Source organism: Mustela putorius, unplaced genomic scaffold, assembly GCF_011764305.1.
Source record: "Mustela putorius furo isolate JIRA1106 unplaced genomic scaffold, ASM1176430v1.1 tig00003853_pilon_pilon_pilon, whole genome shotgun sequence".
Classification (NCBI taxonomy): Eukaryota; Metazoa; Chordata; class Mammalia; order Carnivora; family Mustelidae; genus Mustela; species Mustela putorius.
The window spans coordinates 33898468-33911824 of record NW_025422005.1 but is presented as its reverse complement, the minus strand read 5'-3'; the positions used below and the strand labels follow the sequence as shown (position 1 = coordinate 33911824).

The 13357-nt window shown below is 53.8% G+C and overlaps 1 protein-coding gene across 14 annotated transcripts in view; it reads right to left on the bottom strand.

Moving 5' to 3' along the window:
• The window catches only part of ST3GAL3 (ST3 beta-galactoside alpha-2,3-sialyltransferase 3), a 192841-nt gene that overhangs the window by 17180 nt on the left and 162304 nt on the right, over window positions 1-13357 (bottom strand). For 9 of the 14 annotated variants that reach the window (XM_045064365.1, XM_045064367.1, XM_045064366.1 and 6 more), the window contains 4 exons: window positions 10216-10310; window positions 7098-7161; window positions 6154-6249; window positions 5696-5882 (listed from right to left, as the gene is read on the bottom strand). In XM_045064365.1, coding sequence (XP_044920300.1) covers window positions 5696-5882; window positions 6154-6249; window positions 7098-7161; window positions 10216-10310 — 442 coding nt within the window. Of the gene's footprint in view, window positions 1-1002; window positions 1200-4187; window positions 4320-4520; window positions 4606-5695; window positions 5883-6153; window positions 6250-7097; window positions 7162-10215; window positions 10311-13357 lie in introns of those variants that run through there. The other 5 variants (XM_045064371.1, XM_045064373.1, XM_045064372.1 and 2 more) reach the window with 5 other exon arrangements.

Genomic DNA, 13357 nt, shown 5'->3' with positions numbered 1-13357 from the left:
CACCACCGTCTCAGCTGGAGTGTCCCTCTTTGTGGGGGGTTCCCTGGCACTGCACTGGCTGGAGGCAGAGGTAGTGGGGGAGGGCACAAGGGAGTTGTGTGTGTGGGGGGGGGAGACAGCATCTGAAACCTGGGTCTCTGTGTGACTTTGCTGACTGATTTGGACTGGCTGAATGAATGAACCAATGAATCAGTGAGAGGTAATTCGGTACGATGGGTGATGCAAGACCCGTCTGGTTCCAAGCACTACCCTACCACTTACTACTACTCGTGTCGTCTGGCTGTGCAGGGCTGTTGACGTGGCCGGCTGAGGCACTTCATGGAAACCGCGCAGCCCAGGGCCTGGCAGGAGGGGCTCAGTAAACCGCAGCTCTTACCATTCTTGTGGGCCATGCCAGGAGGGGAGCTGACAGATGGAGGATTCTAAGCAGGAGGGGGATGTGGTCAGGCTTCTTTCCTAGGAAGACCCCAGAAGCAGCCACAGCTGGGTGTGAGTTCAGCTCTGCCACTTAGCCAGTTGCATGAGCTTGAGCAGGCAACTCATTCTCCCTGTGCCTTAGTTTGCCAATCCCCTAAATGGGGATAGTGACAGAACTGATCTAATAGGGTCATTGTGAGAATTCCAAGAATGAAGGAATTCCAAGAAGGCTGGCAAAATGAAGAGGTTCATACATGCCAGCTACGATGAGGATGCTGGAAAGAGAAGGAGGAACCAGAGGAAGAGGAGGAGGGGGGACGAGGAGGAGGGAGACAGGCAGGAGGAGGGGGAAGAGGAGACAGCAGAGAGAATACAGATTATGAGGCCCAGTGACCACAAGGTCATAGATGACAGCGGTGAGAGGAGCAGGGGGCAGGGGCGGCATGAACCCCAATCCCTGAGCACTTTTTTTTTTTTTTAAAGATTTTATTTATTTATTTGAGAGAGAGACAGTGAGAGAGTGCATGAGCGAGGAGAAGGTCAGAGAGAGGGGCAGACTCCCCATGGAGCTGGGAGCCTGATGCGGGACTTGATCCCGGGACTCCAGGATCATGACCTGAGCCGAAGGCAGTTGTCCAACCAACTGAGCCACCCAGGCGTCCCTTCCTGAGCACTTTTTATCTGAGGAGGAGCAACAGTTAGGATGCGGCCGTGGGGATGAGGATGGAGGCCTCCTGGCCCTCCCAGCAGAGAAGAGGAATGAGCTGTGTCCACCAGAGGTGCTGCAAAGGAAACGGTGTCCCAGGAGAGCTTGTCTCCGAGGCCTGGGGAGCAGTTGGTGGGGGTGGGGTGGGGGGTGGGGGGAGACACCCAGATGCTGACTCAGAAGAAGCCTCGTCACACAGGAAGAGGCCACAGTGTGTGCCGGCCTCAGCGCCCTTTCCAGGCACCCTGCACCGAATCTCCCCTGTGGTGAGGCGATGTGCATCCTGAGCTCCTAAGGCTCTGCGTCCCTCCCCGGCCTGGAACAGAGCAAGAGGTTTAAGTACAGATGGACACTCAGGCCCCACCTTGGGCCTGGTCCAGTAAGGCCTCATATACAGGGGCTTGGTGTTCCTGTTCACCCTGGTGACTTCCTGGACTATTAGCCCAGCCCTTCTGTCTCTCCCAGGAGGAGCCCCCTCCTCTAGGCCTGGCCTCTGACCCCTGCTTGAGGTCACCTCCTAGGTCAGACCCTACAGACAATCCTTCATCCCCTAGTGCCACTGGACTGTTCTAACAGCACTAATACTAATACTAATACTAACAAATAGCATTAATCATTGTCACAGGCAGCACGTACTAAGAGTCAAGCACCATGCCAGGTGCTTCTTTATTTCTCGTGGTTTATCTTCTGAAACAATCCTGAACAACGGGTCGTACTACTCCCGTTTAGGGGACGAGACTAAATCGAAGGGGCTGGGTAATGTGCCTAAGCTAACCCAGACAACAAGTGACAGAGTCTAAATTTAAACCAAGTCTGTATGACTCCAAGGCCTGGTCTGTGGTCCCTTCTTAAACTGTGTTGTCTTCCTAAATTCTGGGGCCCGGTTGGCTTGTGTCACGAATGCAGGGGCTCCGGCTGGCCTCAGGCCGCTCCCTCCTTCCCCAAGGCCTGAGCTACCACTGGGAGGTCAGGCCTGTGTGAGGCTGTCCAGGGGCCAACCCCAGCCGGTCTTCTCCTGTCCTCCTGCTGGGCTGGAACCACGCCCATCCCAGCCCAGGCCAGGTCTCAGGGCCTCGAGGAACTAATAACCAGTCAGAGGCCCGACAGCAATGAGGCCAGCCTCCCAGTTGAGGGCGAGGTGGGAGGAGGAGGAAGAGGAGGCAGCCAAGGGGACCAAGAGGGCAGCTCCCTTCTGGGTTACCAGGCATCCTGGGGTACGGGGAGGGGAGGCTGGTGGAGGCAGGAGGAATGGGGCCTGAGTGGCTGTGTGGGAAGCTCTGCGTGTCCTGTCTCTCCAGGCCCCAGGGACAATGGAGGGAGCGTCTCCAGCCTTCAGCAAACATCAGGAAGAGAACGCTCAGCTATAGGACCTACCATGAGAGGTGGCTGCGTCATAACTCTGGTTTCAGGACTGTCGACCCCCCCGCCCCCCGCTCCCAGACTGTCAGAGACTTCGGGTCAGAAATGCGCAACACCTTAGTGACACCCGGCAAGCTGAGTGAGCGCGTGGAAAGATGGAGTGAGATGTGTCTCCGAGGGTTTCATGAGAGCCGGAGGCTGCCCTGTCCCACCACAGACTTCTACACACCTCTACCCCCACACCCCGGTTCCTCCTCCCTCCCTTTGACCTCAGTCCCTACTCAGCAGTCCCCTGGTGCTCATACATGGCCGGCTGAGAACTCCTCCAAGCTTGCCACCGAGCTCAGGACTCCTGAGGCCCAGGAGACGATGAACCTCTGGGTAACTTTGGAGTCATCTGTGCAGCTGTCCAGTGAAGCAGGGAACCAAGTGGCCACGAATGGTGACAAGAAGAGCCCCCATAAGGATGAAGAAAGTATGGCTTGCTGGCCTTCGCACAGCCTGTCTTTTGGGCTGCCCCATCTTCCTTTCCCATCTTTCCTCTTTCCAGATCCCGTTAGTGCTCCTGGGTACCAGAAAGTGATGCCCAGTGAGCAGCTGTTCACATACAAGTGGAAGGCAGCAGCCAAGAACCAGGCCTAATACCTGCTCCAGCCCTATCCAGCCAGGCCTTGGCTCCCAAACACAGAGCTGCCTCCTTCCTGCCAGAATTGTACAGGTGGGGCTCCAGGCAGGTGCAGAGAGCTCCCCAGCAGCCCAATGCTGCAAGGTTGGAAACCTCGCTGTAGCAGGACAAGCCTATGCTTGACATCATAGAGGGAGGGCCTGAAGAAGCAGCCTCCCCCACATTTGCCTGGGTTTCAGATGCCAGAGGAGTGAAGGAGAGCAGGGGGTGTGAAGGCATCAGCCCTGGGCTTGGGGTAGGGAAGGGTTCTAGAGGACGGGATTCCCATGTCACCAAGAAGGGCTAGGGTTGGGGAGGCCATGGGCACCGCTGGCTCTCCTCTGGCAGCTCACTCTGAAGGCCCAAGTTATCCTTGACTTGGGAGCCCGGGAAGGCTTGTGGAATTGCAAAGGACTCCTCCTGGTCCCCTCTCTCACCCCTATCAACCCTGGGAATGAGTTCCCACTAATACAAGGCTGGTGGTCCTACATCCCTGGGCATGGGTAGGCCAGGACATGGACTTCCACATGGGTGAGCATGTGCCTGAGCACAGCTCCTAATTCCTCATCCCAACTGTTCCAGTGCCTTCGGTCAGCCTGTAGCCAGTGGGGAGCACCTCAGGGTCTTCCTGGGAATAGTGAAGCCCTCCTGTCTACTCCCTGAGCGGCTGGAGCACAGCGAGTCTCCTGACAATAGCTGATTTTCCTTTTCTGCCTTCTTTCCTTACTTCCTAGGATGAGGTATAAGGGCCTTGAGCGAACTGACCTTGGTGTTCTCGGAAGGAACATGTGAGAACAGCCACCCTGCCGGCCTGCCTGTTTGGTCCCGGTCTGCTCAACAGGAAGCACGATCTGGTATTTGAGCCAACTCCACTCATATATGACGACTTGGCATTGAGGGGTTTTAAAAAAGCCAATGAGACAAGGGTCCTGCCCTTTAGGAGCGCTTCTGACAGGTGTCTATGCGCAGAGGAGAGGGTGTGCCGGGAGGGAGCGGGCAGGTGGGCAAGAGGCCAGGGCGAGAAAACAGCCCTCAGGTTCTCTGGACTTCACCAAGGCAACCGGGATTCCCTCCCATTTCCCATGAGAAGCGCTTACCTGCGATCCCCCTTCTGTTGCCTTCAAGGCAGAGAGAAGAGCAGGCCCTGAGGACACTAGTTTTCAAGCCACGGTTCTAAAAACAGAGGGGCGCTCCCTCAGCCCCCATTCTCTCCTGGTTTGCATGGGCGGGGGGCCTTCCAGCAGCTGGAGTGGGCTGAAGCCAAACCCCTTCCTCCCCTTTGGGAAGCCAAGTTGGGCTCGGTGGAGCCTGGCTGCCTCGTTCGGCTTGGCTCTGGTGGGGAGGGGGTTTCCCCTTCCCCACTGTCCCACCTACCTGAATTTCTGGACCTGACTTCTGTCTTCTCTCTCGCTTGCTACCTACTTGACACTGCCTGCACTTGGCATTGCTTGGGAAAGGGCTGTGGAGTTAAACCAAATTGCACTGAGACCTCCATAGGCAGGTTACGCTGTTCCCATCCCCGAACTCGCCTCTAAACCTCCAGGAAGAACAACGAGCTTCTTACTGTAGGCGGAGGCCATCTGTCATCATTCTCCTCTGGTAAGAGGCTCGGGTATTGGAAGACAAATGGCCTGAACTCTGTAATACCCGTTCCCTGGGGTGGCTGGTTGACAGCTGGTTGAGGGGAGAGGGGGAATGGGCTCGGACACGTTGGCAGGTATCCCCGTGGGCCCAGAGCTGAGAAAAAGAGAACTCAGGAGGGGGACTCGGTGGGTGGTCCACCAAGGAGCAGTCACCCTACTCGGCCACACAATCTCCCTAGAGCAATGGATGGGCCCGGGCCCTTGCTCGCCTAGAACAAGGAGGACAGAATCTGATCATTGCCTGACTGCAACCAGACTCAGTGGCAGCTGGGGAGCCAGCTGTAGGTCAGGAGTAAAAGTACAAAGTGGGGGGAGGCCAGGACTTATGGGCTTGGAAACCGGCCTCTGCAGGCTCACTGAGGGGTCTACGATCCCTGCAGAATGTCCCCAGGGTCCAGATACAGCTTTCCTGCCCTAGCTGGGAAGGACGTTGGATCCACATGGGAGTCAGAGAGGCCTTGAAGAGGGTAAGGGGCTTGGAGAGGCCACTACAAGGTCAGGGCAGGGGAGTGTGAAGGTTAGGAGTGATGCTGAGGCTAGCCAAAGAAAAGCTTTCCTTCCAGGGGGACCTAAGGCCAGGGAAAGGCCTGCAGGGGCTGCTGGGGAGGGTCTCAGGGTCTGGCTCGAGAAGGCTGAAAAAGAACACGCAGTCTGGGCATCTGGGCGGGTGGCAGGTATCAGGTAGAGCAGCTCCAGGAGCCTAGACCAGTGCCCCTCGGCATCCCCTGGCCTCTCTGTCCCTTGGTTGAGTTTGGGTGTCTTTCACCTTTGGGTCATTAACGCTTCTTTTGCAAGGTTCCTACTTGTTCTTTGCTGGGTTTGGTGGGGGAGATGGGGAAGGGGCTGACCTGGAAGCCAGGCAAGGCCAGGGCGAGAGGGGAAGGAGCTGGTGCACGGGGAGCTCACCACTCTCTCCTTGTAGACGATGTACTTCAACCACTTGAAGTCCTGCCACTTGAAGCCAGCGAGGACAAATAAAGAGTCGCGTTCGTACTGCTCGGGCCGCTGCATGGCGCCCTCGGGGTAGGTGATGCGCAGAGTGGTTTTGCTGCCCACGTCCTTTTCAAAGCCTTTCACTGGTGCTGAGTTCAGTCTACAGAGAGCAGGCCCAGTCAGAGCCTGCCTTGGGCTCACTGTGTGTAGCCTGTGGGCTTGTGTTCGGGGAGGCACTAGGACCCCAGAGTTCCCCAGGTCATCTGCAGCCACCTAAGCTTTCCAGAGCCCTCCACACCAGGGTTCTTCTCTAGGCTTCTGCTGACCTCCAGCCCAACTGGCCAGACGGATGGACGGTTCTCAGTGGACTTGGGGATGAGGGTTTGGGCCAGGACACGCAGGTGCCTGAGGCACTGCTTTGGGAAGCTCACCTGACCACAATGTCATAGTCATCGATTCGGGACCCCAGAGACTTGTTGGCAAGGACACCCCCGTTGCCCACGATGATGCAGCGGCGGCAGCTGAGGCTGAGGGACAGAGGCAGAGACCTCTGGAGAGCTGTCCTCCAGGGCTCCTTCTCCCACCCCGCTGGCCCCTGACCTCACGCCTTTGGCCAGGTGGGCGATGGGCTTCTGGCAGCATTCTGAGGCCAAAGCCATACTGTGAGCAGCTGGGCCACTTGGGAGCCTGACATCCCTAGTCCCAGATACTCTCTAGGAGAGCGTGGCTGTGCGAGGGGCAAGGGCACTAGCTCAGTGTGGTGAGGAAGGAGCCTCTGGTAGGATGGCATTCTGGGCTAAAGGTTTCCCGAGGGTTAGTGGAGTTCAAGAGAATGGCAAAGCGGGCTGAGTTTGAAGGCTGTGCCAGAGAAGCAAGCAGAGAGGACAGGCCTGGAGGCTCCAGGACCTAATGCTGGGCTTATATTCAGCTCAGAAGCCCCCATGCTCCATTGGCCACCAGAAAGCCCTAAGCATCTTGCTCCTCCTACCTGGGGCCTCCTCACTTCAGGCTCCGTTGACTTCAGAGTGGTCACTGCCTCCTGCATTTAATCCCTGGGCCCCTCACCTGCCTCAACCACCCCATCCCTCAGTCCCAGTGCTCGGCTGATCTCAGCCCGGTGTCTTCCATCCTTACCCTCAGACCTCTGCCAGCTGAGGACTGAAACAGACCGCCAAGTGCTCACAGCCCGAGAGGTGCAGGCCAGTTGGATGGCCCCCCTTATCTTATGTGCTCACTACCCCCGCGTGTGCGCTCTGTGTATGTCTGTGGACACGATGGAGCATCTGCTCACATTCAGCCAGGGCTAGAGGGGCCTCGATGTCTCTGCGCATGCCAGGCAGCCGAGGGGCAGGGGGCTGGGTAGCAGGTGGCTCACCTGTCCAAGGCAGGGGTCAGGCGGTACTCTTTGGTGACAGACAAGATGGCTTTGATCAGATTGTCTGTGGACAGAGGAGGGGGGTTACCGTCAGAGGGTCCCTGGCATATCCGTGCAGCATCAGTGGACGACGCTCCCGTGGGAGGCACACGCCCCTGCACTGGGTGGAGGCAGATGTGAGGGTGGGAGAGGGAGCTCTGGGCACAGGGCAGGGGCAGGCCACTGGCTTAGCTTTCTCCCCGAGGGAGGGGACAGAGGCAGGGGAACAGGTAGGCACACTCAGCTCTGCCTGGAGCCAGTCTCTCCCCGGGCTCCCCAGCCCCTCCTGGGAGGTCTCCTCTGGCTTTCAGAGGCTCTGCAGTCAAGCCCCAAGATCTGGATCCCCAGGCCCGGGACCTGTCCCGAGACAGAGACCACACTGGGCCTGGAGGCCACCAACAAAGAGCTCGAGTGGGCTCTCCCAGCTCCCAACTCAGACCCCCTTGCCTCACTCTCTGATCCTGTCTTCCCCTTGCTTCCCCCGCCAACACTGCCGATCTCCAGTCTTGGTCATGCCAACCTGTGTCTGCCTCCTTCCACCTCCAACCCGAGGCCTGGCATCTGTCCACCGGCACTCTACTCAGGAGGCCCTCAGCAAGGGCCCAGGACCTGTGTCCTCAGATCCCGTGAGCACCCCTCAGACCTCATTCTTCCTGGCCTCTCTCTGGCTTTGGTGATGGGAACTGCTCTCCTTTCAAACTCTGCCATAATGAGAACATTATAATATAACATAATGATATTGGCTTTGGAGCCAAATCCTGGCTGTGTGCCGATAAGTCATTTCCTTTCTTCACGCTTTAGTTCCCCATCTTTCAAATGAAGATGGCAATTCCAATGCTGCAGAGTCGTGCGGAAGATGAAAAGATAATGTACATGGAGATCTGGAGATACAGTAAGGAAATCAGTGCAGCCATAGCGGAGAGCATCATAAGAACAAGAAGCAAAGATGTAGATTTTCACAGACTAAGATCGCTCAACTCTCTTCCTAGGAAGACAGCAATCTGAACCCTCACATTTCTTTCAGGCTCGTACAAGGTTCACTGCAGACCTGTTTGTAATAGCCAAATGTTGGAGGCCAACTAAATGTTCGCCAAAGGAAGACAGATTAAATGAGGTACACGGAATATTACACAGAGGTAAAAACAAATAAAGAAGTGACCTTGGGCTATGTGTACTCATACAAATAAACCTGAAAAGCAGAAGCAAAAAAATTATTTTGAAACACACACACACACACACACACACACACACACACACTATCTGTAAAATGTAAAAACATGCAAAAACAATACCATATTTTCAATGTATATATAAATATGTTGCAGAAATAGATACACAGGCATTGCAACAGTAACACCAAAACCAGACTAATGGTCTCGGGAGAAGGAGGGGAATGGAACGGGAAGGGCTACACAGAGCTTTAATTGTATCTCATGTTTAAATGTATCTCTCCTTAAGCTGGGTGCAGCATGCATGGGTGCTCACTGTACTAGTCTTCATTCTTTTTTATATGCCTGAAGTATTCCATGTGAAGAAAGAATGTGTCCCAACTTAAAAATAACCACATCATTTTTTTAAGAGACAGGGTGGATGACACTAAGAGGTCAACTTAGGGACTGAAACGGGCCCTCTGGATTTCACGGGGGCACTGAGCAATGGGAGGGAGAAGGGGAAGTGAGTGCTCAGGACTAAATGGTGAGAAAGAGGAGGCAGCAGACACAGTGAGTCTTCCCCAGAGCTGAAGGAGAATGAGTAAGGAACAGACCTTTAAGGAGAGTTCTAGACTCAGTGCCTTCAGGTCTACCTTCTGGAGGACTTCAGGGAAGGCCACAGAACCCCTCCTTTTCCCACTTCCCATTTCACCTCGAAGGAAAAGTATATTGCTACTCATTGGCCAAAGTCAAGGCTATGGCTTGGGTTTCTGTCTCCTAGGAGGGGACTTTAGCGGAAAGGGTATAAATGAGCAGGGGCTCTCTTCTTACTGGCCAACAGGCTGCGTATCAGCCTTTCCAGGCCTTTCTAGCTTAGCAGGATTGGAGCTTGAGCAAGAATTTAGGAGAAGAGTAGGCTGCTTAGCTACCCATACCAAGTAAAAAGGAGTTCTTCACACAGTTCAGTCCTACCCATTAGATTTGTCCCTGGGGATCTAAGGCCAAAACTCCCATTCTAGAGAGTTCTTTTGCCGGTCCCTGTTTTCTTTTCAGGGAGGGATGGACTGACTGAGGGGAGGATTCTGTTATTTTTTAGTCCCCTGGCCAAATGATATCACTCACGCCTTCAATAGTGATTTTATTGAATTCTGACCACAACCTAATATAATTATTTTCTCCATCTAACTGATGAAGAAACTAAAGCACAGACAAGTTAAGCAACCTGTCGAAGGTCATAGCTGGTAAAAAAAAGTAGCACTGAGATCTGATCCTTCAATGTCTTACCCTAAACCCAAGATCTGCCATGCCACGGAACAGTGCAGGCACTTGACAGGGCAACAGAACTGTTCAACTGTCAGGGGCGGGAAAGTCTTAAGTCAGGAGGGAGCTGCATGGGTAAGGTCCCTCAGGCAATGGAAGGGGACAGTTCTGAGGGCACAGGGGACAGATGAGCCTTGGACAGGGCACAAAAGGACTGGAGGGGAGACCAGGATAATAAGGAGGGGATGATGGAGGTGGCTGGGGTCTTTGTGGGGGATGCCCTCCGTCTTCTCAGGATCTCCCCCTCATTATCTGATCCTCTGGCATGGATTTCCCTGGCATCCTGTCCTGTGATCTCACCGTGCTTTCTTGTCAGAGCCCTTACCACCCTAACCTCTAAGTATCTTTGTCTCCACTAGACGGGAGCTTTTTTAAAGAGCAGGACTATATTGTCTACTCCACTGCTGTCTGCCTGGCACTGGCCAAGTGGTGAGCTCTCAGTGAACTATTGTCCACTGAAGTTGGAAGACAGAAAGGAAGGGGGAAGTGGGAAGGAGAGGTGGATCCCTAGCATGGGGACTTCTGAGGGTACAGCCCTGTCCCGAGTGCAGGGAGGCAGGCTCAGGGATCTCACGTTAATATAGAGTGGGCCAGGGCTCCCAACCTACCTTGACCTTTGATCCCAAAAGGTGGCACAAATTCCCGAATCCTAGCCCACTTGCGGAAAGAGTCGTCCAGGAACATGGGTGCTGGCTTGGAGAACCTGGAATACAATAGGGCTGCTGAGGATCCCCCAAAGCCAAAAGCGGGAGTGCTGGCTGGCTCTTTGGCACATCTGTCTGGGCAGTGGATCTGCCCGAAGCACCTTCTCGCTCCAGCACGCCCTCCCTGCCCCCAGTCAGTGGGGAGCTGCTGTGCGGCATCTGACACAGCTTGTCCAGTGGAGTCTGAGTTTGAAGGGGCATGTCTGACCAGGCCCTATGCGGCCGGCTGCAGGGGTGGAGAGGCAGGACTACTCGGCCTGGAGGGAGATGCCGCACGGCAAGCTCTCTGGCAAGCGTCCCAGGCATGCTTCCACCGGTCCCTGCAGTCTGGAAACATGGAGGTGACTCGATGACCAGGTGAGCGGAAAGAGACCCAAAAGCAGAGAGTGCATAGAGCCTGACATTTGCAGAGGATTCTGGGAGGTGGACCACCCAGGGTGAGGAGGAAGGAGAATCTGCGGTGAGGGGGAGAAAAGCCACAGGAGGCCTGACGTTTGGGAGAGAAGAGAAAAACTGCAGCATCCTGTGGCTGGGAGGCAGGGCTGAGGGAGGCCTCTTACAGGTGGAGGGAACCCAAAGCGCCTCAGGAGGTGGGGGAGGGGCGTGGGCACAAGGGGAGGGAGTAATTTTGGCCTGAAGGAAAGATGGCAGGGGAAGGGGGAGAGAAGGAAGGGCCAGACGATGCTCAACTGAGGAGAAAGAAAGCTTTGCTTGCCAGGGGTTCAGGCTTTGGGAGGTGAGGACAAAGTCAGTAGGGACGGAGACCACAGTGAGGGGAGAGCCAAGGGAGAAACCAGGCTCCTCAGGGATGCAGGGAACCGAGCACCCGGTTCTGAGACCTTTCTTGGGGCACCTGGTGGCTCAGAAGACAGCCAGTTCCCAGTCATCCCCTGTGTGTTGATTCTCGCTGTGGGGCCTGCTTGGGGCCTTGCTGGCCAAGAATGAGAGGGTGGAGGCCTAGGCCTTGGCTCCATCCCTGTGTTTCCAACTCAACCTGAATCAACCCCAGAAAACCTGAAGACCAGAAGAGAGGCCCTCCAAGCCCAGGAGGGAGACCTTAGCCACTGAATGTCCGCCAACTCAAGCAAACCTTTCTCACTTCCATCCTCACTGGCCATCATGATCACCCTACCCAGGAGGAATAATACCAGTGACCACCTGGAGGCCTAATATTACCAGAGATTTTGAAGTGAACTTGAGAGAGGCAGAAAACTCCCCATCCTGCCCATTCCACCCCCTCGTTACTCCTGGCTGGGAAGAAGTCATCAACCCTTGATGGCACAGAAAGCTCATTCCCTGCAGAGTGGCTTCCCTTCTGTGCACAGGGAGGGGTCAGGCATGTTTCTCATACTTGGTAGATTGAATCGAAGTACATTAATACATCTGATGTTCTCCCAGAGGCACTGAAGGTCCTGGCCACAGCCTATGTGGAACAGCAAAGGGAACAAGGTCCCTGGATAAGCCCACACCAAGAACCTCTCCTCTTGTGTCAGGACTGAGCTTATAAAATGTTTGCAAAGTTTCTCAGTCGGGCTTGGACAGGATTTTATGTGCTTCCCGATATGTACTGGATGTCATATGCTAATAAAATCTCTTGAGATCTTGCCAAACGTTCTCAACATCTTTTTCTCCTTTTCCCTATGTTATTCTGCTGGTTAGAAAGTTCATTATGTTAATTTTTACTTTTTTAAAAAACCTTAGTTTTGGTGTAGCTTGTAATAAATGTCAGTTTTGGGGAAAAAAATACTGATGGGTGCACACGCAAACACGAATAAATAAAAAATACCCATAATCCTAAAACACAAAGGCAATTGACCTTTCAGTATATGTCTGTACCGAACTCTGTAGACTCCTTTTTCACTTTATAATAAGGAAAACATCGCCCTGCAAATGGACGAAACTTTCTCCCAATATACAGACTGGATCAAACAACAAAAACAATAAGTTGTTGGTAACCTGACCCCAGTCGACTCCAACAATCAAACGTACACAGATACACAAGTGAAAATATGACCCAAGAAAGCATCGGTTCCAGTATTACTGTTACAGCCTTAAGGTCTGTGTTCCCTCAAATTCTTATGTTGAAATTTCATCCCCAGGGTGATGGTGCTCGGAGGTGGGGGGCCTTTGGGAGGTAATCGGACATGAGGGAAGAACCTTCATGAGTGGGACTGGTGCCCTTCTAAGAAGAGGCCAGGAAACTAACTAGCTCTCTTTCCCCCATCTGTGGATACAAGGGGAAACCGGCCATCGGACCCTGAGCATGGCTCTCACCAAAACCCGACCCTTGCTGGCACTGTGATCTCAGACTTCAGCCTCCGGAATGGTGAGAAACACAATTCTGTTGTCGAGAAGCCACCCGGCTTATGGTAGTCTGTTAAAGCAGCTAGCGCTGATGAAGGCTATAAGTAATCAACAAAAATAATTCATGGGAGAGATCCTGGCAAAAAGCATGACGTGGGTCTGATAAGCATTTCTTAAAAATCTTTGCCGCTAGTGTAGAACCCATTTATTTCTTATTTTTATTATCTGTTCCTCCCTGTTCTTTTATGGGGTCTTCATGTTTTAGCTGTGCATTTTGTGGCCCTCCTTTATTCCTTGACAGACGGAGCCAACCTCCTCAAACATTTCTTTCTGCTAGCTGGGTGTGCCTTTGTGCAAAGGGTGCTCTTTTTTCCTGTGCATATATTTTTAAAACTCTTTATTATGGGAGATTTCAAATATGCATAAAAGTTGACAAACAAGGGGCACCTGGGTGGCTCAGTGGGTTAAAGCCTCTGCCTTCGGCTCAGGTTATGATCTCAGGGTCTTAGGATTGAGCCCTCCATCAGGCTCTCTGCTCAGCGGGGAGCCTGCTTCATCCTCTCTCTCTGCCTGCCTCTCTGCCTGCCTGTGATCTCTCTCTGCCAAATAAATAAATAAAATCTTAAAAAAAAAAAAGTTGAAAAACAAAACAGTGGACCTTCATGGACTTGTTACCCAGATCTCAGCAACAACCGTCCGCGGTCAATTTTGTTTCTCTTAGATGCCTTCCACTCTCTTTCTA